This window comes from Botrytis sinoallii, assembly GCF_014898435.1.
Source record: "Botrytis sinoallii strain Bc 23 chromosome Unknown BSIN_040, whole genome shotgun sequence".
Lineage (NCBI taxonomy): Eukaryota > Fungi > Ascomycota > Leotiomycetes > Helotiales > Sclerotiniaceae > Botrytis > Botrytis sinoallii.
In genome coordinates, this window is record NW_024066067.1 from 242,793 (window position 1) to 269,012 (window position 26,220).

A 26,220-nucleotide genomic window follows, 5' to 3' on the forward strand; every position below is an offset into this window, starting at 1 on the left:
TCCAGAGAGGCCAACCGGAATTTTTCTTTTCATAATCACTCAAATAAATCGATATGGATGCGTTCTCTACAATGGTGGATTCAACTATCAGCTTACTCTCTTGATCAATAGTTTAGTGGTACTTTCAGAGAAAATGGATCTTCAATTGGTGTTTCGGTCCAGTTTGAAGGTTATTGAATACTCCAACAGTGGTCATCACCATCGCATATGTAAAAATGCCAGATACATTACGGTCCAAGAGGTTAGATAGGGGTCCTCAGTGTTTGCATGAAGTCCAATATGTATAAATTATTCGAGATATAAAACTGTTAGTATGGTTCAACTTCATATCAAGTTTGTGGTATGTGAACGCTCGAATATTTGATATTTATGAGGTAATCTATTGGCTAGATATACACAGGTATGCTAGGACTATCTAGACCTCCAGCTAGGTATTGATGCAACTGAGGCGCGTATGCGGCTGGGTTGATGTGGCTAGACGCGCAATGTTGGTCTACCAGTCACGTTATCTTGATTTTCATTTTTCTCAACCTCACATCAAATTTTCGAATCAAGTGATCAGTCTAGTAGTCGTTCATATTTCTCGATCAACATCTTAATATCTCGACGGCCAAGTGAGCCAACAAATGTCCAGCTTTTTAATGGTATGCCGTTGTATTTGTCTTCCCACAACGCTGACTTCACACAAGAAATACCTACCCAGTGGGATGTTTGAATTACAATCCACTTGGCATAGTCACGTTACTGTTGGACTTTATGGGGTATTGTGATAATTCTATCTGTAATGTGTCGAATGTTCCTTTCGCGGAGGTAGTCTTAACCAGAGCATTCCCAATCGGTAAGGAGTCTTGATAGATTGGTGTCTTCCATGACCATTATGGTTACGCCGATCATGAGCTGATGGCCACCAATCGACAACAACAGTGGAAACAGAAATGATAATGACGCTGACAATGGCAATGGCACCTGCTGTATCTATTCTCATTTCCATTCCTTCACACCAAATCGCATCAAATCACCTGATTAAGATAGAATTGGAGCACGACCTAAAAAAGTTGATAGCATCTCGAGGAAGGTAGGTAGGTATGTGCTTACCCAATAACTTCATCGTCCCAGATTCAATGCGAAATGAGATTTCCTTTTCCTATGGTTTTCATTTCCATTTCAAGTCAATTGGTAATTGTTGAGATGTTGAGGGTGCGAAAATCATCATTTTCCTACATGTCTAGGTTACCACCTCCTAACATATCATGGTCAACGGCAATCGCGAGAAGATGCGATTTCCTAAATAGGTAATTACACATGATCATTGTCAACTAGTCGATGACATCGAACCATTCTCAGTTCTCATCGGCCCTAATAGCATAAGGGTCGGCGATCGAGCTAACATTTTCACCATGTTCACAATGTTCGTTCCTTCCATTTTCAATTGAGGAAAGTACCCATCAAGTTGAAGCTAGTAGTAAGTCAGTCTGGGTATATAATCCCTCTCATTCCCACACTATTCTTTGAAAAAATCGGCCACACGACAACAACAGCAGCAGCAACAACAACAAAAGCAACAACAATAACACAACCCTGCCGCTGCCGCCGCCGCCGCCCTTCCCTCTCCTCCCACCTCCTCTCCTCCCACCTCCTCTCCTCTGCCCCCCCTTCTTCTCTTCGGCCGAATGGCCAAGAATAAGCGTCGCGCCGCTGGGCGCACTTCACGTACCCCTTCGGGGGCTTATCCTGGTGGTCCCGTTTCTTCCACCATTTTATTGCAAGTCCCAGGGGGTGGTATCCCCTGGGCATTCATCGCTTTTCTTTTGGCTTCGGCCTCTTTGTTTGCCCTCGGGCTTATTCTGGTCGTTTTGTCGGGCCGGATGGAGGTGGTGTTTAACACCTACCTTTTAAACAACTGGGGAGAGCTGGACTGTGGGGTCGGGGGGGTGACGGTTGCCGGGGCTCGGAAGCCCTCAGGTCTTCTCCTCCGGGAGTTGACCTGGGTGTAAGTTCTTCTCTTTTTTAATTTCCTAGTTTGATTCTTGATCATTGCGCATTCTTTACCCCACCACCTTTCATTTCTCTTTCTCTCGTTTTCTTATCAACACACTCCTGTCACTACACCACTGTTGCACGAGTTTCTCTCTTACGTTGTCGCTTTGATCAATTCTCTACACTATCACCCTCCTGTTGCTGTCGTGGCATGCTATCATCCCCACATCTTGCTGCTATTGTTTGCTATTCTATCACTCACTCTCACGTTGCCAACGTCTTCTTGTTGCTCTCATTCCTTGTTATCGTTTCATCTATCTATTCCACCACATTGTCTCTATTCATGCTATGTCAGACTATCAGGTTATCGTCAACAACCAGTTGCTGTTGATCAATCAAGTGTTGCCATATATCCAAAAAGTCTCATACATTCAAATTCCCTTATGTTCTCAAAGAATTAGAGACATTCAAAGGCTGTCAGATATTCGAAGCCTCTTATGAACTCAAAGGGTTTGGGACATTCATATAATCACAATCACTCAAATCCTTTCAACAATACAAACCATTTGGGACATTCACACACTCACAATCATTCAAATACTTTCAACAATTCAAAGCATTTGGGACATTCATACAATCACAATCATTCAGATCCTTCCAACAATTCAAGACCTTTCAATAATTCAAAGCGTTTGAGACATTCACAGAATCACAAATATCCAGAGGTTGTCAGACATTCATAGCTCCAGATGTCACCAAAGTGCTGGAGACAATGGATCTATCACTGTCGCCCCTTCCTTCATCATACCTTCCTATTACTGTCAGTCTACATATGTGCTGGGCCCACCATGAGGCCAGTTTGTCCTGTTTGCTCAGACTTGAATCGGGCTCGCACGGACCATGCTATTTACCTATATAAACCTCTTCCCCTACCCTCAACTTCTCTTCCTTTTCTATCATGGACGCTGACCTATCTCGATTAGGGCACCGGCCTTTGGCATCTCGATCCTCCTTGCCTACTTCTTTCTCGCCGCTCTCTTCCTGCTCCGACATACCAGTTTAAGCCAATGGATCTCCGGCGCTCTCGGTCTTTTAGCTTTCGCGGGATCGATCGTACTTATCATTTTCCGACAACTTCCGGCCTTGATAATTGTTGTTTTCGGCACCGCTGTTTGCATTGTCTGGCAGATTGTCTGGTTTGATTCTAGGCATTTTTCGAGAGTTGTAACGTTCGCCATATGCCAAATTCGACCGTGGACGTTGATCGCGCTTAGCTTCATTGCCAGCCTTGTGACAGCACTCTTGTACGCCGGTTATCTCCTTGTCCTTTATAATCTTCGACGTATATGGGATGTTTCTGCTCCATCATGTACGAAAGATCGGAATTTGTACACCCCGCGATTCATAGCTGCAATTATACTACTCTCTGCTACGACATATTGGATCACGCATGTTGTCTCATCGTTCGGACATGTACTCGGGGCCCTTTTTACGAAGAATCACGTACTTTTAAATATCCAGAGCGACTCCAGACATTCAAACATTCGAAGGACGGCAGTTCAGACGACACTCCGCTTAACTTACAGCAGCGTATGCTTTGGTGCGGGACTTTTATCCTTCTCGGTGTTTTTGAAAGATCTGGGAATGGCTTCAGGGCAAAATATATCGCTCACTCCAGATTCAAGTCTTCATTCTACAACTGGAGCTCTCTTATTAACTCTTTTGGTGTATCTCACACCCTTCCACGCCGCTCTTGATTCCAAACACTCGGACTGGACCTTTTCTATGATGGCCCTTGATTCCACTACATACTGGCAAGCTAACAAATCCGGTGTTGCCTTAATGTCAGTAGCTGGTTTGGACATTCTCAAGGAATCGGGATTGTTCCAAATGATCTCATACTTCCCCGTCGTGATTGGTCTGATCAGCGCTCTTTCAACATTTTTCTTAGTCACCCTTAAGCCTGGCCCCGTTGTGGAAACCAAAGATCTTCTAATAGCCGAAGTTCTGGTAGCTTTCGGTTTCTTTGGAGGTGCGCAAATTGCGAGAGCTGCGTTTGCTCCATTCAAGGGAGCTATGTGTACCATTTTCGTTATGATGGCAAGAGATCCGGCTGTTTTCCAGGAACATTATGGACAGATTTGGACTCGCTTGGAGGAGCTTCATTCCGGTGTTGCGGAGGCGTTGTTGAAGTGAAAGAATGGAGATATGATTGTCGAGATTTGAATGGGACTTTGAGATACTGGATGGGGGTGATTACTTATGGGTGGTTGGTTGGTCTGGCGATGGAGATTTGATTGTTGAGGTTCAAGGGGGACAATGATATGCTGGATGGAGGTGGTTACTTTATGGTTGCTTGGTCAGAGAGATATAGGTGGTTAGTTGCTTGGGATTGAAATGAACATTAGCTTGACGAGAACGATGGAATGGGATTCGGACTGGGATTCGGGCTGGGATTAATACTGGGGTTTGATGATGAGCTATTGCCATGAATGACACTACACTTTTTTGCTCTCGATACTTGGATTCTCTGCAAGTGACTATTAATGATGTCTCAAATACTACCTTGTGGAAATCTTCAGGTTTGTGCCGGCCTAGGACTGAGCGGCCTCATCGATGAAATGAAAACTGCAAGTCGGAAAAACTGAAGATGAGAGCATTCTATTGATGGTCGATGTGGCGATTAGATTGCTTGATGTATCATGCTTGTGACTCACTGCTCATGATTAATCAGTCTCGGGGAGGAAATGTTTCACACTATATAGTCTATCGTGGGCATTGAGTACGGCTTCGGTGGTTCTCAAATGTTAATTAAGTTCGTCTGTTACTTCTTCTATCAAGCTGTTAACCCTCTCAGCGTTAAACTTGCTTACTTATTTATATCTTCGGTTGTTCATAATCAGCATCCTGATAGCTCTGTTATACAAAGTTTTTCTACGACTAGCTAGATAGATTTCAAGATCGATGTGGTTTAGTATCTATTTCTCGGATCAGATGAATTATTTTACCTATCGATAAGACATTTAATTGGATATAAAAGTAGTATCGAATTAATTCGTTAGAGAGATGTTATTTTACAGTCAAAAATTCTATCTTAAAGTAAGATGGAATGCTTTATATACAGCAGATAATATCTTATAATTTAGATTTATTATAAATAATTTTTTAATCTTGTTATTATATAATAATAATTTATTTCAATAATTATATTATCTGAAAACTTCGAAAGAGAATACCAAAGAAAATAAGAGAAAGAAATTAAAATAAACAATAAACAAAGATTTTTATATTTTTATTGATATGATTAGTTTGAGGAGAATATAGATGACGTAGAACCTACTATAATTATAATAGATTCGAAACGTTAATTTTTATCTTCTATCTAAAGAACTAGCTCTCTATAGAGACATTAGGTCTCTTTAATAACTATTAAAAGAGCTAGTCTCTTTTATATTTACTTAGATAATATATTGATCATATTGAGTTAAAGTTATCTGTATTTGTAAAAACATTCTCTTATAATTTGTGAAATTTGTTTTGTTAAATTAAAGTATACTCTTTGAATTTAGTATAACTAATAATTAAATATTTATTCTGATTTAGTTAATACGATAGTAATAAATATTATGAGTAAAAATATTAGAATTCAGTTATTTAATTTCTATAAAAAAAATTGAATGATTAGATAATAGACCTAGAGTTAATCTAGTAGTTAGAGATTCTTTTTAAAGAATCTTTAGTATATTAAATAAGGGTTAGTTCTTATATAATAATTTAATAATCAAGATTAGATTTAGCTCGTTTATTAAGTAGTTACGCTAGACTGAATCTCAATTATAGTTATTCGACAATTTTAAATATTTATTAAAATACAAATTAAAAATAAAATTTGTTACATAATAGAACTTTTAGAATTTTATGATTGCAGATTTTTAATAATTGAGTATTTTAATTTATTTACACACAAACTTTTCTAAACTGTTATACAATTAGAAAAGAAAAAAATTAAAATATATAAAAGATTTCAGCAATTGTTTAACTGATCTAATCGACTCTCATCTAACATATAAGCTATTATTCAAACTAGAGGAGAATCTCTTAACTTAGAAATTTATCAAGATCAAAAATGTTATATATACAGGTCTGGATTTAGTTCAATAAGTATTAATTATCATAGCTTATTAACTTTCACTTAGTCCACTATTACCGCAAACATGTATGTACTAGGTATGTAATCTTACATCTTTTACCTCTGCATGATTTCAATCAGACTTATCCAACAGTACGCTACCTGAGATTGACAGGGCGAAGCAATCTCTAATATCCAAAAAAAACAGCACCAAATCCGACAGAAACATCCAAACACTTCAGATTACCCCCCAAGACCTTCAGTTATACTTCAGGAAAAGTCATGCGCTACACGTATAATCTCCCGCACTCTTAACCTTTAACCCAGACTTTGAAACACCTCGGATCATTCGTGAAAGAGTGCATTCTTCTTTGCAAAATTCCTTGAAATAATTACACAAGCTTTTGAACATCCGGTTCCGAAACAGACATCGAGATCTTCCAAATCGAGCGCAACGTTTTGCTTTCTCATCGTTCGAAAGCAGAGTTAAATCGATACTCTAATGATCTGAATTGGCTGAGTTATTGGGACATATATGATCTTTTTCAATGTCGTGACTCATACCATCTACCAGCAATGAGCACATGAGATCTCATTCCACATTTGAATGTTTCATCATTCATTCACATAGCGACACACCTCAACGCACTCCAGATGGCACGGCACAAGAGAAAAGAAAGCAGACATGGCATCAGCTGACACAACATCTCCCAATAGATTAAAAAAAATAGTAAGAGTCCAAGAAGAATTCCAAATGACTAATCCCCTCTATAACAATCAAACATGGATATCCAACCGCTGTCTCGCTAAGGATTTTTTTAAAGACTGCGAGATAAATAATATACCGAGGTTTGAACGGAGATATTCTGTATGGTATCGATTTTCTTTACTGCACTCAATAATAGTAATGTAGTACAAATTTTGTATTCAATTCAGAAATGAGCTCTTTGATACTGAGTCGTACTTCGAGGGGGGGGGTGAATCACCAGGGGATTCCTCTTCGTGTCTACACTCTCATTCTCATTCTCATTCCCGCCCCAAGCACCAGAGCTCTATAACAATACAGATATCAGCCATTCTTCGTCTAATCGTCGCCTTTTCCATAGAGCACAGCAACTCTTGTAATAAACCAATCTATAAATGAATGTAAGATCTTAATAAAATAATACTGTCACGGGTTCAATACGTAGCTATGTGGATGCCTTAGGCATCCGCCCTCCATATAGTCGGCGCCTCTCTGCCTCCTTCTTTACTCCTTGTAGAATATCATATATCTTACCTAGTATCTATTTTCTGTATTGTGATAATATATTTTATTTTACAAAAGAATCTTGTTATAACAAAAGCAATCTAATTCTGAAAAGAAATTTTTTGTTTCTATTTTCATCTGCTCAAGGCAGGTCTTTTTATAGTTTTTATAATCTTTTGCGCTTTTTGCACCTTTTATATTTCTTTATCTTCGCCTTTATCTTCATTTTTGTCTTTATCTTCGTCTTATCCTCTTTTCCTATTATAACTAACACACCAAGTACTTCGAGCACTAATTTACTACTACTTATTTTGCCTGAAACATTTAGAGCTGAAATCAATAATACTTTTAATTAATGGTAATAAATTGCAGGAAAACTATCTAGCCTTCAAGATCATAAACTTCACAGCCCCTTTCCTTTATTAATATTAATACAAGATTAATAGGATTACCTTAATTATTTATATAATATTATTAATCATACATTCGATTTACTCTTTATTATTCAATAAGCACTCGAATGAGATTTGGCTATAGAGTATTTCCTCAAGATTACTATAGAAAATCAATTAAGCACTCAACTTCAATTGATTCAATTGCTGTAATCTCAATTTGCATAAAATCCATCAAGTATTTCTGCTCAAGGTAAAGCTGGCCAACAATAAACTTCAAAGAATCTTAAGCCCTTTCGAGAAAAGAAAACAGGATTAATATCTCAATAAAAGGAATATATTGTTTGGAAGTAAGGCTTACAAATCTGCTGGATAATCGATCTGATTATTTTCAATATAAAAAGAAGAAGCTTTTGTATTTAGCCTTTCTTATTGATAGCTATACATATCAAAAAAAATTGATTAATATAAATAAGATTATTAATGGAACCTTAATCCATACTATTAATAACTCCTTTTTCAATAAACTCAATGGGCTTTATATCTCAGTCGATATGATATGTGAAGTCTTGATCCGATTTAATAAACTCAAGATAATCAATAAGATATCTTTTTCAGCTTTTTATATTCAATTAAAACATTTTGATATAATATATTATAAGCAATTATACAAAATAATTATAATAATGAAAATAAAGGTTTTCTATAATCTTCAATAACTATTTATATAAGATTCCAATCCTTATTCTCTTATCAATATCAAAGGTTGAAAATAAAAGTTTGAAGTTTGGAATTAGAATTTATAGAAGAATAAATATCTTTTGAAATCAAAAATGAACTTGAGCTTTATATACCTCTATATATTCCCAACTAATATATTATTTATTATATCAGTATTATCTAAATCTATGAATTTCGATATTTTCAAAATACAAAATCAATAATGAGATGAGGAATGTCAATTTGATCTTTATTATTATTACAAGAAATCTGGTTATTTGGTATGGGATTATAATATCAAGAAATAAGCGGATACACAATGAACAGCTAGAGAAAGCTCCGGATTCACGGGTTCCTATGAAGGTTTCGGTGGTTGTGGCTTGTATCAAAATACTTCCATTGATTGAGGTAATTAATACTCTAATCAATATTCTAATAATTAGGGAGGATCTTATAATCAAAACGATTTTCAGAAATACAATTCTCAGAATAATTATAGTAACAATAACAATAACCGAAATAACCCCAAATCTTATCAGCAACTTAATGTATTCTATAACTATATCGAGAATGATTCTTTATTACCCTTTAAGAGTGCCTCCAATATATTTGCATAGAATACAGTTCTGTTATCTGTTCAATCTGGTCTATACAATCTCTTGGGAAATGTGTTACCTTCATAATAAATCGTTTACAAAGATCATTTAGAAATAAAAAATGGATAAAACGTATTATAGTTAGTACAAAGTTCTTACAGCTTAGCTTTATAGATAGTAAATCTTTATTTATTCAAATTACTATATTCCCAGTATATAGTTCTACTTTTAATATAACTAGTTTTATTAATAACAAATGTTTTGGAAAAGCCTTTGCTAATTGTATCTTTATCGAAAACTATAAGATATAAACCCAAATCCTATTATATCAATAAGAACTTCATTTAGCAAATAGTAAAATAATAAATATTATTTTTAATTATTTTATTATAAAAATAGCTATAAATTTGTATTATAAAATTTGGCTATTCTTTATTATCACTCTTTCTTTAAAAACACTAGTTTATTTTCGGGTTGTTTTGGCTTTAATACTATAATCTCCTTATAGATTAATCCAAAATGACCCTTTTCTTTATATTAATCTATTGTGCTATAAGATACTACCTCTAGAACTTCCCGAATATAATACAAGCTTTAATAATAAACTCACCCCAACCAGTATTAAGCCTTACTGGAATTTAAAAAAGCTTTTGATTAAGGTTGGTTTTATCGAAATTTGAAAAGAACCAAATAAGAGCCAAAAGATCATTTATCAATATCTATATATAAAGAATAATATTGAGGATAAAGGCTATGCTTTATTATCTTTTTTAAAGCATTCAAATGAAGATTATAATATTACTATAAACAAAATATTTACAAAAAGAGTGAATCATTATTGTATTAGAATTTGCAAAGGAGGAGTGTGTATACAAGCCCAAATGATTAGTAATCGCTTTAGCACTTATTCAGTTCTAATCAAAAAGATTACTGGATCATGTTATTGCAATTTTAATTTACAACAAGATTTATTACTATTATTCTCTATTCCAATATCAAATATACAATTATCCAGAAAGAGCTCTAATATGAAGAATATCTGTTAACTCCAATCACAAGTTTTGTTTCCTTCTATTAACAAAATGATGTCCAAGCAATCCGATTCATTTGGGATGAATTAAATCGAGCTGTACTTATAAAACCGATAGCTCTAAAAGCAATCTCTTTTCTAAACTCTATCAATCTCGAAGATTAGGAATACAAGAATATCCTATAAGATAATAAAGACCTTCACAAAACCCTTATATAATTACCCTCATATCTATATAATTTTATTTTCAATTACTATAAACCAATTTATCTACAATAAATCTCAAAAACAGATGTCTCTAAATTCCTTATTAGAAAATCTAAGCTCAGTAATATTGATATATAAGAAAAGCTCCCTTACTGATTACAGAATAAACTATTTGTATTCCTTTTCTAAAATACCGATATTCTTTTATTACACTAAGCCTAGGATTATAAGATCAAATTAATATCCAGAAAAGAGCCCCCTTACTTTAAGAACCAATCATTTTCGCTGTTTGAATTATAGGTGATTTGTAAATGAATTAATGATAATTTTAATAAAAGCTTTATTTACAAATCTAAATCCTATAATACTATACCTTTATTTTTAGCTACAAAGCCTGGCGGCAATATATATATTTGCTAGAACTATTGTAAATTGAACAATATTATAATAAAAAATCGATACCCCCTTTTAATCATTTGCAAAACCCTAAATACACTTTGTAATACTAAAATGTATATTAAATTAAATATTATTACTACCTTTAACAAGATACGGATTACAAAGAGTAACAAATAGAAAACAATATTTATTACTTGCTTCAGGCTCTTCGAATCCCTAGTTATACCATTCAGCCTCTATAATGCCCTAGCCTCTTTTCAATATTATATTAATCATACTTTATTCAATAAACTTGATAAATACTGTACCGCCTATCTTGATGATATTCTTATATATTTGGCGGATATATCTAAACACAAAAACCATATTCAAAATGTAATATAGAAATTAGCTAACACTAGTCTCCAAATTGATATTAACAAATACAAATTCGAAACCATTTCGATATAATATTTAGGACTGATTATTACAATTAAAGATATATAAATGGATCTAGATAAGGTTATTACCATTACCTTCTGGAAACAGCTTTTCTTTATAAAAGACCTACAACAATTTCTAGGATTTGCTAATTTCTACTAGTGATTTATACAAGATTTCTTAAAGATCTGTTGATCACTCAACAATCTAATATAAAAGAACTCGATATAGACCTAAGAGATTGATTAAAAAAATATCTTTTTTACACTTAAAAACTCTTTTACTATAACATTAATCCTTATTTACTTCAATTATAACAAAAAGATAGTTTTGGAAATAGATATATTGAACTAAACATCTGACAGTATTCTCTTACAATACAATTCAAACAATATACTTCGACCTATAGCCTACTTTTCCTTGAAGTATTCAGCAGCTGAATATAACTATAAGATCTATAATAAGGAATTTCTTATGATTATTAAGTCTATAAAGAAATAATATCCAGAACTTCAAAGTTTTTAATACGAATTCGAAATCCTTATTGATTATAAAAACCTTGAATATTTCATAATTATAAAGGTATTCAATTAGCAATAGATCTACTGATCTGAATTTCTCTTTCAATATAATTTCTGTATTGTTTACCAATTGGGATCTAAGGCTATCCGATCGGATACTTTAAGTCGTAAACGGAAGGACCAACCCGATTTTATAATAGGAGATGATGAGCGCCTCAAGAATAGAAAGTATATAGTTCTATTAGCGAATAGATTCGATATCGATCTTTATAATAAACTAACAGAAGGAGTCTGTCTTGCTCCAGCGGATCTCGTTATATTATTCGATAGACCAATCAATGAACTAATCAATATTACATATAAGAGATTAGATATAGTCTAGCAGCTAATTGCTGTAATCAAAGATCCCTTTATTCAAAAGTGGCCTATAGCTTTTAAAAAGATACTACATATTTCTATGCAAGATTGTACCCTAATCGATCACAAGATTTATTATTGTAAAAGATTATAGATTCTATTAAATAACAAACTAAAAGTCCAAATAATTTACAGAATGTACTCCTCCAGCCCTGTAGAATACCCTAAAAGAACTAAAACGATTAACCTCATCTCTCGAATCTATTAATAACCCCAAATACATTAGGAAATTACTATATATATTCAAGTATACCAACTTTATATATACACTAAGTCTTCTAAATCAGCCCCACCTAATTTCCTACACCCTCTATTAATCCTATTCAGAGCCTGATTAGATATCTTAATAGATTATATTATTTTGCTTTTCATTTATACATACTATAACTCCGATTATAAATATATCTTAATTATTATATACTATTTAACTAAAATACAATACTTTATCAATATACATATATTAATTATAGATAAACTTATCAACACCTTTATTAACCATATCTATATACTACATAGCCTACCAGATAATATAATTTCCGATCAAAGGACACAATTCATTTCCAGATTTTGATTCCAATTATCAAAGCACTTAGTAGTTACACTTAAATACTCCTCAACCTTTTATTCACAAACAGATAATCAAACGGAAAGAGTAAACTCGTTTCTGAAACAATACCTCCACACCTTTATAAACTTCCATTAAGATAACTAGATGTAGTGATTATCACTAATTGAATTCGTTTCAAATAATATAACATCTGAAACTATAAGATGCTTTTTATTCTTTGTTAATTACGGATTCAATCTATATTTCAAAGTTGAGCCTAATAAACCATATCCATTAGGAATAATATTAATACAAAAACGCAAATTTTTTAAGGGCAACAAGATTGCTAAAAGAATGGAATGGATTTTATCTCAATTATAGATTCTAGCTTGATAAGCAATTGCGATTTACAAAAAGAATACAAATCGATATCAAACCGATTTACCTTACTATAATATCAGATAAAGAGTTTTCATCAATACTAAAAATATAAAAACCTTTCGAAAAACAAAGAAACTAAATGATTACTGGATCGAATTATACAAAATCTTAAAAGTCTACCCGTACTCTTGTTTTATTCAATTACCAGAAAACATTTATATCTTTCCGGTTTTTTATTACTTTCTTTTTCTTTTAGCTAACAATAAAGAGCGATTCCCTATACAAACAGCAATCAACAAATCAGAGTTAGCTATAACTAGGGACAGAGTTCTCGAAAGAGAGGATGGTGAAGATGAATTAATATAAAAGTGGATTTTCGAAGGAGTTATAGATAATTACAATGAAGATAGCTATTATTATCTAATCAAGTGGAAATATTACACCCCTACCTAACAATCAGCTTCAGATTTGAAAGAAAACGAAAAGCTCCTAGTAGAATACTACTATACATATTCTGAAAAACCCGGACTATCGAAATGGGTTCTGGAAGATCTCACAGCAAAAGTAATCCTTTCGTTAATATCAGTAATTGATATAACAATAAAACCAACAATTCGAAGATCAACTCGACAGAAAAAAGTTAGATTTTCTTGAGACAAAGAATAAACGAACTCTAATCGAATCTGGAGGGGATTAAAAAGAAACTAAAAAGTGATTAAAAAAAAACCAAGAGAAAACTAAGAGAGAACCAAGAATAAAAACAAGAATAATTCTGTCTACCTGCAAAGGGAAATGATGAAAGGCTGTTTATTTTCTTTATCCATTTGATTTAAATATTATAATAAGCACCAGGGTACCAATTCTTCTATTTGCTTAAAACAAGCAAGCTATTAGGGGGAGATACTGTTACGGGTTCAATATGTAGCTATGTAGATGCCTTAGGCATCCGCCCTTCATATAGTCGGCGCCTCTCCGCCTCCTTCTTCACTTCTTGTAGAATATCATACATCTTACCTAGTACCTATCTCCTGCACCGTGATAAATACATAATCTACAATCATAATAGACTTCAAAGTCTGAAGATTCCAAGAACTCTTTCTCAAATCACTTTTCAAGTATAAAAGCTTTACCCAAAATTGGCCTTTGAGATTCTGAGATGATTATGCTATTATAAAAGATTTATCAGGGGTTTAGTTTTGTAAGAGTTATCGAACATACTCACTACACACCGTGATATTTTATAATTTAATTCCTACAAAATTCATCTTTTTTTATATAAATCAAAATATTATATAATTAATAATAATTATTGATATGAAATTATAAAAAGTTTATTAAAAATAATCTAAATTATTGTTTATATAAAAAAATTTCTAATTTATTTTTAAATATTCTTGTTGAAAAGTTATAAAAGCCTTTAATTGAAAAAACTCAGAATTTTAAACTCATAATGCTTTTCCTATACAAAATAAGCAAAATTTTCGAAAATTTTCGAAATTTCAATTTTAACTCTTTACAAACATTATTTTAACAATATTTAAAGATTTCAGATAGCTTTTTCGATAATTTAAATGATTCTAAATCTTTCTATAATATTATATTTAATTTCATCTTATATATTTATAAGTAAATTGGGGTATAAAAAGCTAAATAATTGTATATTTTAGCTGGAAAAGTGTTATATATACGTTAAGCAGGTTCCAGAACTCTTACTCATACGGATATATATTCATAGATGTCTATAGTGTGAGTCTCAAGAAGATGATGAAACCTTAGAATGATTATCAGCTCGCTTATTATTAAGATACAAAAATCTGATCTTAATGCGATGAATGTTAAACTAACCTTGTAAAAGGTAAATTTAATTCGTTGGTGAGTTTTGAAGGATGCAGGGCGAAATTCATAGCAAAAAAGGTCAATATATGCCACACATTGTAGATTACAAGCAATTTGAAATGAAATTAGTTCCTCCCTTCATATTTGTGATGTCTATCGATCTAGGGTATCTATTTTACAAATCTTCCCAGAAGCTTTTTTAGTCTACCCCAGATTATAATCATTTTTATCTTCTCCAATTTATCCATCCATCCATGTATGTATCTACCACAAAATAAACACCAGTATGATTTTGACCAAAAACTCCACCAGATCAATGCCTCAAGCTCTACTGGACAATCTGGCCGTAGAGAAGCCTGTCAAATAAAAAGTAGAAACAGCTTTTGACAATCCCGTTCCAATCCAATCATATACCCTTTATACACCCAACTCCCCTACTCTATATTACATACCGTGCCACCATCCCGACCCTCTTAAACTACTCCTAAAGAGCCCATAAAAGCCCCAAGCCAAGCACACCGGCCAGTAAGCCCGATCCCGAAACGTCCATATTTCTTCCAGCAGCCGCCGTGACTGTGGCCTTGGTCGCCGAGGCTGAAGCTGTTGTTGATAAGCTCATAGTTCCTTTCGAACCGGTACCCGAAATGGTAGGCGCTCGCTGTGTAGTAGTATCAATCAGTAAGGCGGTTGAAGATTTAGAAGGCGCAGGCAGAGCAGATGTAACAGGAACAGGGGCCGATGAAGCAATTGTAAGACGACTGGACAAAAACGAGGATGATGCAAACCAAGCAGTAGAGTTGGCATATACTGATGTGTTGCAAGATACAGTGGTGCTGTGGAGAATACTGACTGTAGTTGTGGTATCAAGAACAGGCGCAGGGGTTGTAACAGCAAAAGTCGAAGTCTTTGGTTTAGAAGAAGTGATAGGAGAAGATGACTTCAAAGTAGACGAAGGGACTGCAGTGGAAGATTTTACTTCTTCTGAAGTAAGTGTAGAAGGCTGTGCGGTGAAAGAGGGAACTTCGGGGGAAGAGTATACCGTAGAAGAAGAACTAGTCGAGCACGGAACTGTGGTACTTTCCAGGATGGTATCGGTCACAATTACGTCTGTGGATGGATCAGTTGTTGCGGCGCTGGTAGCACTAGCGGTTGCTTTCACACTACTGCGACTTGAAACACTGGATTTGCTGCTAGTGCTAATGACGGCGGATGAAGAAGATGAAGAAGACGAAGAGGCTGAAGAGGCTGGCGAAGAGGAAGAAGCTGGCGAAGAAGAAGTTGATTGAACAAATGCTTGGCCTTTGACGATTGGTGGCGCGGCGGAAGAGACAAGTAATCCTTGAATGACTTCCAGAGCACTCATCTGTTGTCCAGGGCCGGATATTGCATCATTCGATCCCGTATACCATTTTGTACCACAAGCATTAGCATCACCAGCGCAAATACTAGCCGCTGCAGATGCTGATTTGGTGAGATATGACGTGATAGTGGCTTTTGTAAAAGGTGCCATTTGAGTAGTTGCCCACATGAACCGTGCGAGATACGCCTTGAAGGAAAATTGATCATTGTTGCAGGTTGCTAATTCTTCGCATGCTTGTTCGTACATGACACTATCGGATGTGAAGAAATTGGAAGAGGCTTTTAATAAACCCTCGGTTCGTGTTTGCCAAGTGGAACTGGTAGTGTAGTTGTACATGACAGCGGCTCCGTACAGGAAAAGGGCATTGTTGTAACTCCAGGTAATTTTATTCGGATTGGTACAAGCTTTGGATTCATCGGCACCGTCGAAAGTGTTGAAATTTGAATCAATAAATCCAATCTTGGTAGTCCAATCATAAACCTTTTCTGCCCAATCGACGTATGTTTGATTTCCGGTATAGCGTGCAAGGCGTGCCGAAAGTTGAAAGAAAGCTCCATTAGAAACCGAGTTTTTATATGTATATCCATTATTGAATGAGAAAATCTGCCATTTCAATCCACCACCACAAGCCGAGGTATCCCAGCGAGCAGCTTGGGTATTCCACAGATTCTCGGTCAATTCTACCCACGTAAATCCGCCCGTGTTGGAGGGCTCCGGGAAATTCTTTTCTGCAGCAGACATGGTAGACATTCCCCAAAACGCTTGGTCGTCGTTTCCTTCATCCTTTTGGTGGTTCGGCATCATGTAATCGAAGAGCGGGCCAGCTTGAGATGCCAAAGCTTGTGTTGTGATATCATTGTAGGTAGCATCCCCAGTGTAGTGATAGTAATCGAGCATGGTTCCCCACATGGCACCAGCCTCCCACCAGTAGTAGGGCGCTGGCAATACCGCAATGGTATCTGGTGTATTGGTGACATTGCCGGTATAATATTTCATGAGGCCATATGCAATGGTGCCTGCTACGTTTTTGATTGAAGCTGTACACACGATTGTCAGTAGGGGCTGTAAGTTTTGTAGAGTCAACGATGAAAAAGAATACGTACTTGGATCAGAGGTATCGAGTTTGAGACCAGATACGGATTGAGAAACAGAAAATGCCAGGAGAAGGCTCCTTGAGAAACTTTTGGGAAACATATTGTTGATTATGAAGTAAAGAGAGAGAAAGAGAGAGAGATAAAAATGAGGATCAAGATCAAGCTGTCGAAAGATCAAGAAAAAAGTTGTTCCGACTTATTTAGTAAGTAGCTAGCTAAGTACGGGTACTGAATAAATAGTTTGGAAGAAACTCTTGGTACCTGGTTTCCAAGAGATTATGCAATGCCAAATAATGAATCATCCAAAGTCAAAAGAAGGACAAAATATGGGGGAGTGAATGTATTTGTTGAAGATGATATCGAAAAGGAACGTGTGGAGATTGGAAAGAAAGATGTTTCTCGAAAAGAATTGGTTGAGTGGAAAATATAAAGTATCATCGAGGGGTTCGTCCGATCTTTCCCAATTGGGCCTTGTGAAGAATATGGGGGCGGCTGTTTCGAAAGATAACCTTGGCACGTGCTAGGGTAATTGTTGGTGTGAATTGAGGGTAAGTGATGAGCCAATCAAAAGTGGGAAATGGTTCGAAGCTAAGATGATCTGAAGCGAAGCGAACCGCGATCGGTGAATGGGGTTGGAAGTGAATGTTGGATATGACGATGATATTGGTTGGAAGTTTAGTCCGAGTCCAAATGAGTGAAGATCAGCTGACGTGAATGGCACGAAACGAAACAAATCAAAACAAATCCAATTTTGAGGAGGATGTGAGTAGGTACCTCGGGAAAAGGAAAGAAAGGGAAGAGGAAGAAGGGAAGGGAAGGGAAAGGAAAGGACAAGAAAAATGAAGAGAAGTCAGAACAAATTGGAAGGATGGGTTGAATGATAGGCCATTGAATGCTACTTATTCACCTTGAAATACATATGAGCATAGCCACCCGATTGTTATTTGATATTTACCCAGATGCTTACCCACCCGACCAAAGGAATTGGTGATGAAGGAAGGAAGGTAGGATTTTCAAGTGATACGACCCGAGTAATCCTCCATTGATAAAGGAAGAGATTGATTCCACTCCTTGTATGACTGTATAACTTGTCGCTTTCAAGAACGCATCATGGCAATGGCAAAGACTATCTAGGTACTAGGTAGGTATGAGGGTACCTGGTGGATAGAATGGAATAAATATGTGCACGTGATTGAGGTGTTTAGAAAGGGCGATACCAAACCAACAAACACCGGCATATTGATTGTTGATGTGACGGGGAAGAAGAATACGAATTTGAAATACTCAATCCCGCAGAATAATGATGGATGATAGTGAATGTCCAAGATTGTTCTCCAATTAAGCTTTTGGATCGAGAGATGTACCCCGTAGTATGAAGTCAGGAATGGAATGTCATAACATGTGGTGGTGGATCGTCAGTGCAGATAATTTCATCGCATCTATCCTGACTTATCTCATCCTCAGACCACACGGTGATTACATAATAAAAATAGGCTTGAGGCCTTGTTTTCGAGGTAGGGGCTTCCCAAAGGTTTATTGTAGGGTCTGAAACAATTTGGTTCTAACTTTGGTATGAATAGTAACAATTCAGCTTTTCTGATTTTTCAATTAATATTATCAAATTATATAATCATTATAGAATTCTATTACAGATTTATTATATAGAGTTGATTTTTCTTGTTATTTTGATATAATTTTTATTATTATAGCTTTATTGGATTATATACTAATACAGCTTTGAAAATTAAAAATAGCATTTTTAAATAGTAACATTTCAATAAAATAAGTCCTTAACCCTTTCAAAATCAATTATTATTATTATTATTTTAATTAAATATATTTATATTTTAGAGATCTTATAATCTATTTCATTCTTTTTATATAAACAGAATTCTAAATAATAAAGGTAGTTATTAGTTTCAAAGAGGTTAGATACTTTTAGCTTTAAAATTCAATCTCTATTCGAAGTTCAAATACCTTAAACTTAAAGTATTTGGACTTCAAATTGAAGAGCTATTCAATTTCTATCGATAATATAATCCTAATACTATTAATACTATTAAAAAAGCTATTAGTATATTTAATTCAATAAAGCAATTCAATTAATATTATTTTTATAATTAATATAGATAATTGAAAATAATTGAAAATAATTGAAAATAATTGAAAATAATTGAAAATAATTGAAAATAATTGAAAATAATTTAGCTAATTGAAAAAAAAATTCTTTTTAAAGAAATTTTATAGCAATTATAAATCCAATCAATCTAAAGCTGATTCATATAATAATATTATTTGAGCTTTTTCGAATATATTAATTAGTTTTTTAATAAATAATAATTGAAAAGGTAATATATATTGTTGAAATACTTTTATCAATTAGATTCAGTTCCTTATCAAAAACACAACCAAATATTCTCAGACTTTTGAGGAGATAAACGTTCCCCCCGATCTCTGATTGGCCAAAAAAAAATTCGATCATTAGTAAGCCACAACACCAAAAAGATCAACATGAAAAACCTAATACGAATCTAATTAAAAACGATTTATCGACGAAGAGGGTTTGAATGTGAGATAAATCCTGACTTATTTTTAGAATGTCACTATCACGTGCTTTCAAACTCACGAGCACAGTTCACTTATCACCCTCCCACCATCCCCTTCCCAGGTAACTCCACCAATTTCAATCGAATCTCAAGCCACAGAACAATGCAACATCAAGACGCGAATAACTTCGTTTTCCCTTCATCACCATAACCATAACCACCTTGTCTCATCATCTCTCATCCTACAGGATTCTACTCCCATGCAACAGCAAGCAGCAATGGATTATCAATCCATACATGGCCCCGGAAGATCAAATTTCTCTTCGTCTTCCCCACGTAAATGCTCATTTCATCACAATTCCTTACGCCACAACACAACACAAGTGATAGGCTGACACATTCCAAGATCGTATGCCTACCGTTTCCGCCGCCCAAGCTTTGCAAGATTTAGAATCATCACCAACGCGTTGCATTCCCACCGGTTTGGCGAGTTTGGATTTAGCTCTCCAAAACACAGACCCATTGCAAGTATCCACAAGTGCGGATCAAATTTATGGAGGCATTCCAAGAGGAAAAGTGACGGAAATTTATGGTCCGCCCGGCGTTGGCAAAACTACTCTGGGGTAATGGAACACACTCTCAAGTGTCCATATGGATGACCATGTATGCTAATTACATATAGCATGCATTTGGCAGCCAGAGTTCTACATCAGAATGAACATGTTGTTTGGGTAGGCAAGTCATCTTTCATCTATTTGATATTTCTTTTATAAGCATTTGCTATTTGTCCATCATCTTGCATTCCGATTCCCTTGCTAGATTTCCACTTCAGACAGATCTCGATTATTTATAATCGCTACCATGTATGCCACTTTTAGTACCAGAGATCCCCAGAATGTACTCTACTAACACTCCCAGACGCGTCACATCCAATATCTGGTCCCAGGTTCAGTCAAATTCTACAAAAACTTCCATCTTCAGAACCTCTCAATAACGACACCCTTCTAAGCAACTTCATTCATTTCACAACGCCCACTCTATCTCATCTTCTTGCCTTACTTACTCACACCACACAAAACTTTCCCCCTGAAAATACTAGTCTGATCATCATTGATTCATTTTCTACTTTAATCGACAGTGCATTTCCTCGGAATGCTGACTCTACATCGACTCCTAAGAAGCCAGGAGGTATGTTACAACCCAAAAATGTTCACATCATCACATGTCTACCAGCTACATCCATCTCATCTTCTCATGTTGCCTTCTATCACTAGACTAACCTTAACAGTTCCCAACCCCTCCTCGCGCAAGTTTCCCCTCCTCCAATACCTCATTAATGCTCTCCAAAAACTTGCTACCACCCGTAATATCGCCATAATAATCCTCACTCAATGCGTAACCAAAATGCGACCCGGCCTCGGGGCAGCCTTGATACCATCAATCTCAGCTACTGCATGGGAACAAGGCCTTGGGTGTCGAGTGGCTTTATTTAGAGATTGGGGGTGGGACGATGATGAAGGAAATAAAGTAGAAGGTGTACGGTTTGCACAAGTCAATAAAGTGGACGGTACGACTTTATCTGAGGGAAGAGGAATATTTGCTGCTTTTGTCATTGGAAAAGTGGGCATCTCCTCCATTACACCTAGTCAAGGATCTCCTTTACTACCTAGACCCCCACCCGCCGTCGCTCTCCCTACTCAAAAACGTAAAAGAGCTGAGTTCGAGATTCCGGATAGTGAAGATGATGAGGATTATGGATGGGCGGAAGAAGATGAAGAGTTACCACCGATGCCTCCTCAATGGCAGGGGAGCGAGGATGTATTAGCACCTCCCCAGGGAGATAGCGAAGATGAATTAGCTCTTTAGATGTAGCTCGGTCCACCACAATTATCTGTGAAATCCAAGCATACTGCCATCATCTCCAACCAAATTCAGAGTTATCAATTATCCAAAGTACAGCTCGACACTCGTATGCATCCAATTATACATATAGTTGAGACATTCAAATGTTTTGGGTCGTCGAGTTCACTTTGTATATTGGTACTTAAAGCTCATTCAACAATTTGAAGCTACAAACACCTCAACTGTATTTATGGTGTCATTCGAGACATCAATTCCATGAGTAATTTATTTTCAATATTTCCACACATGCTTCCTTATTTCTAGAATCCCAGAATTTAGCCTCCAAGTTTAATGCAACACGGGTATGATTTATCTCCTGGTTCCGAATCGTCTAATATTTTATCAATATTAAATGCCCCCTTTATTTCTCGCTTGATCACTATTCTCGAACTTCCAAAATGACATCTCGTAGGTTTAGCCCCCACCACACCCATCATATACCTCAGAGCTTAACAACACCCTCAAGTTTAATTTCTAAGATATGTCTCTTCCAGTTGATAGACTCACGAAGCTATCTCAATGATTGCATGAAGGACTGGTCTTGCGAGGTATATATACCATGCGAATTGAGGTTCGGCGGGACTGCTTGTAGTCTTACTTTGATTGCATTCACCATGTACTTACTTGCCATGCTTTTTTGGCGGAAGGCCGTCAATAACTCACTATCCAGCCCGCCATTGAGAGATGCCTATTGTCCACTAGTATCAACCACAGTGCCCCCCAGATATTGACATGAGTGAATTCACGGATGCTGAAATTGAACACTATGTAAATTACCTCCAATTTCAACATCTCAGAAGGGGAAATTACCATGCGGGGTATCTTCATGCTCGCTTGAATGCTCGAGCTACTCGTACACGGCATGGGAAGGAATGGTTCACTCTCGATTAACCACCCTGATAATACTTTCTTGTCCTGCTGCGACTTTGCATATATCTTGTATCGTTACACGTGGTCCTTCCAAGTTACATTCGTTTTTACACCAAAATCTTACATTGAGCATCAAGCATCCTTCGTCACTTGAACTAGATTCGAGCCTCACATCTACCATCATGAAGTGGGCGATTGTCTCAAGTTTAGTGCTCAGCTTGGCTCTTCCTGTCATTTCTTCTCCTGTCTCTGCGGATAATGTACCACACAAGATATATAACGGAGAAGATGACTACTCAAAGTCTCAAGTACGAGGCGCCAATGTAGAAATTGTCTCTTCCCTAGAAGAAAGACAGTCGGCATTAGATCTTGGATCTTTTCCCCTGGCCTTTCATCTACCACCCAATTCTGTCATGTTCCAGGTGTAAGTTACTGTTATGAAATCTCAATATGCAAGCTCCTGCTGATCTCAAGTTTCTCAGTGCAGTAAAAGCCACACCTGGTGAGGGAGGAAAAGTAACAGGATCCATCAAGGCAATTTGCGTGGAATGTTTCACCACCGGCAATGCAATCGTTACGACTACTTATTATATGCAATGCGTATAATAAGCGGGCACTGGTCCCCAACATTTGTTTTCACTTCCCTAAATCGAATATATCCATCTTTGTAGAATAAAAAGTTACCTGCTAGAGCCTCTAGAGGCCTAGCCGTCCTATATAGTCTTAGACTGAACGTGGACGTAAATGAAATCAATCAATCAATCGTTACGACTACCGGAGTGGAAACGGATGATTCCATCTTAGGAGACTTTCTACATTTCCTGACAAACCCCACGGAATTCATCGTCGACGCACTCGATCTGAACCTAAGACTCGGTTTTCTAGGGGTCACTGGACATTTCGAGATAGACATTGCGTTCGCCGTAGCAGGAACTTATACCGTTCCTATATTCACATCAGAAAGTCTTCTCGGTATTCAGGTAAGTGCAACCCCATATTCATGCTCACGCCTTTCTTGTTGACATATTTATGTAGTTTTAGCTTAATGACAAAGACTCGATTGGATTGATATTTGAGATTGAATTGGTGTTTACAGTCACTGCACCGGTGGACGTTATTACTGGTTTTGAAGTAGAATTCCCAGATGATACGTTCATCATCCTAAATTCACTCAGTGGAGAGCTGGTAGAGGAGAACCTGTATGTAAACCTCATTTCTATCAAACCTTCATGAATATCTTTCTCGTCAAAATTAACAAAACACAGGAAAGTAATCAAAGCGAAATCCATATCGGCAAAATTCAAGTCCGGAGCTGGATGCTTCAGTGTAGCTCTCAGATTCAAACTAAAGGCGGGTACCTCTGTAGAAGTCTTCAAATTCGGGTTCAAATTCGAGGCAGGCGCATACATAGACGCTCCTCTATACAAGGCTTGCATTACTTACCAGCCAGACCAACCATGCACCCTTAATTTTATCGAGAATTTCATAATCGATGTTGCTGTCTATGCCGAAGCAGCAAAGACAATCGACTATTTAACATGGGCAGCTGGGCCCATCTTGGTATCAACTCTGTACGTTGCGCCGTTGCCTTCAACGTGCTTTATCAGTACCACTCCATCAATTCAGAATGGTCTTGCATCTTCGACAACAAGCAATCCTATGACTTCAACGCCAGAACTTGAAACAATGTTGAGTAAGAGTACATACGAGATCCCTTCCACGACTATCCCATCATCCTTAACCAATTCTACAACATCTTCTTCCTCTCCTAAAGAGTTGAGAAGCAGAACAGAACCTTTCCCCACAAATTCGAGCAATTCTACGGTTACAAGGGGGATTTTATATGGTTCCGATGTCTCGGCCGCAGCGACAGGTACACACAGCGGAGCGAGCTCAGGAACTTCAATGGTACTATTTCCAAATTCAACCAGTGGCTCCATCTCGCATACCCGCCCCGTTCAAACATATGGCAATAAGACCGAACCATCTCCTGTCGTTGCGATCAAGATATCCAGTTCCTCTGATTCTACTATCACAAGTGGGGCGCCATTCCGATAGCTACTACCGACCATATCATTATCGTGCCCATCGAGAGCAAGGAGCATGATGATTCCACATCTATTTCAGATGATCTTCCAACCATCACTGTTGATTCTACAAGTACTTACACCATCTACAGCTGTGCAAAGGAGGCCATCTGGTGTCCATCAACCCTGCTCTTTCCACTGGTTCTGACAAAGACCATCACCGAATCCACAGCCACCGGCTCCTCATTCAGCTCCCCAATAAGAACCTCCCCCATTCGTAAAATTTCAGATCAACCATCTCCCACCTCTAACTCTCTCTTTCATTTTGCTCCACTCCCCGCTATTGATCCCTCCCAGTTCACCAGCTCACGCTCCGCTCTGAGCACTAGTACCCCAACCGTCAGCATCACCGACGATGTAACATTCATCGCTTGCCCCACCCCTATTATCGAACAAATCGAAACCACCATAATCTATTCAACAATAGGTATCTCCATCGCCGCATATTCGCCTACCATCCCCCAAGTCATCAGCGGTAGCACCTGGTATGTACCCGGACAAAGCCTATGGAATTCACCAGGTCCTGCTACATCTACTGCCACAACTGGAGAACCCGGAGGACCAGAAGGGTACCCTGGCGTAGCTAATAACGCTCTTTCTAGAAGAACCGGAACTGGTACGATTGAGGCAGATCTGAGTCGTGATAAAATCTGAGGACTAATTCCAAGAACGATTACAGAGACAGTTTCGACAACGGGTAGAAGATGGACCACTAGTAGTACTAAGACGACTGTGTCAAGTATCAGCAGAGGTGGTGGTGGATAGGTAGAAAACATGATCTATTGGAGATGAAACAAAAAGCCGTGGTGAAAAAGTCTAGCGACTGTACTGTAGGAAAATCTGGCATTTTCCCTGGTAGTGTTACTACATCGATAGATGTGATCATACCTTAATACTATTTAGGCAGCGAGGGGTTTTGAAAACTTTAAAATCGGAAGTTTGAGCTGCAGTGGGTGTGATGGATTCCCATACTTATTGATGTTCAATTTCCAAACAATTCTCATAAGAAATGACACGATTTGCCGCAAATGATAATCTGTGAGTGTGTACCTCTTCCGGCCTCTCCACAATGATTGAGACAGGTAAATAAGACTGGTAGCACCCACCCGGCACAACAGATGCTGTACTATAAGCAACAATCCCCCTTCAACTCATGCCAATGATTTAGACTTTGATACCGCCTAGGTAATTAGTGACCATGTCTTCGACTTCATGGAGAATACTGTCTCGTCCTGCAATTTTCGGAAACTTTTGAATCCGAACTTTCGGCATGCTTTTCAGATAGCTCCCCCAGTGTGCTCCATTGCTTAGCTAAGGGAACTAGCGAGTTTGTGCTTCCATTGTTAGAGATTCCAATAGTCCAAGATACTAAATCGACTTTGTTTGTCGGTAACATTGGCCAGATTCATAGAAAAGGAATCTATCACGAAGAAACAAGCGATATCTTTCAAAGCACAGATGATCATTACACCTTCATCCAAGTCCAATTAGTATCGGAAATCTACAATAGTTACACAGAAGTAATTTCATCTAAATTGTA

At 36.8% G+C, this 26,220-nt stretch overlaps 4 protein-coding genes across 4 annotated transcripts; 3 read left to right on the forward strand and 1 right to left on the reverse strand.

Annotated features, from left to right (window-relative positions):
- Positions 1-1,670: 1,670 nt before the first annotated feature.
- EAF02_012134 (uncharacterized protein) lies at positions 1,671-4,173 on the forward strand (the record flags this gene model as incomplete). The annotated part of the gene is made up of 2 exons (XM_038908182.1): positions 1,671-1,990; positions 2,961-4,173. The coding sequence occupies 2 exons, from the start codon at positions 1,671-1,673 to the stop codon at positions 4,171-4,173; spliced, it is 1,533 nt and encodes a 510-aa protein (XP_038752083.1).
- Positions 4,174-14,934: 10,761 nt separating this feature from the next.
- On the reverse strand, positions 14,935-18,360 carry EAF02_012135 (uncharacterized protein). The gene is made up of 2 exons (XM_038908183.1): positions 17,285-18,360; positions 14,935-17,218 (listed from the first exon to the last, which is right to left on the reverse strand). The coding sequence occupies exons 1-2, from the start codon at positions 17,373-17,375 to the stop codon at positions 15,306-15,308; spliced, it is 2,004 nt and encodes a 667-aa protein (XP_038752084.1). The 5' UTR covers positions 17,376-18,360; the 3' UTR covers positions 14,935-15,305.
- A 1,739-nt stretch (positions 18,361-20,099) lies between these two features.
- Positions 20,100-21,687, forward strand: EAF02_012136 (uncharacterized protein; the record flags this gene model as incomplete). The annotated part of the gene is made up of 5 exons (XM_038908184.1): positions 20,100-20,157; positions 20,228-20,444; positions 20,504-20,556; positions 20,740-21,009; positions 21,110-21,687. 5 exons carry the CDS (start codon positions 20,100-20,102, stop codon positions 21,685-21,687), a joined length of 1,176 nt encoding a protein of 391 aa, XP_038752085.1.
- A 1,088-nt stretch (positions 21,688-22,775) lies between these two features.
- On the forward strand, positions 22,776-25,334 carry EAF02_012137 (uncharacterized protein; the record flags this gene model as incomplete). Its single annotated transcript, XM_038908185.1, has 6 exons — positions 22,776-23,017; positions 23,076-23,193; positions 23,265-23,573; positions 23,635-23,792; positions 23,859-24,585; positions 24,633-25,334. The coding sequence occupies 6 exons, from the start codon at positions 22,776-22,778 to the stop codon at positions 25,332-25,334; spliced, it is 2,256 nt and encodes a 751-aa protein (XP_038752086.1).
- Between the last annotated feature and the right edge of the window lie 886 nt (positions 25,335-26,220).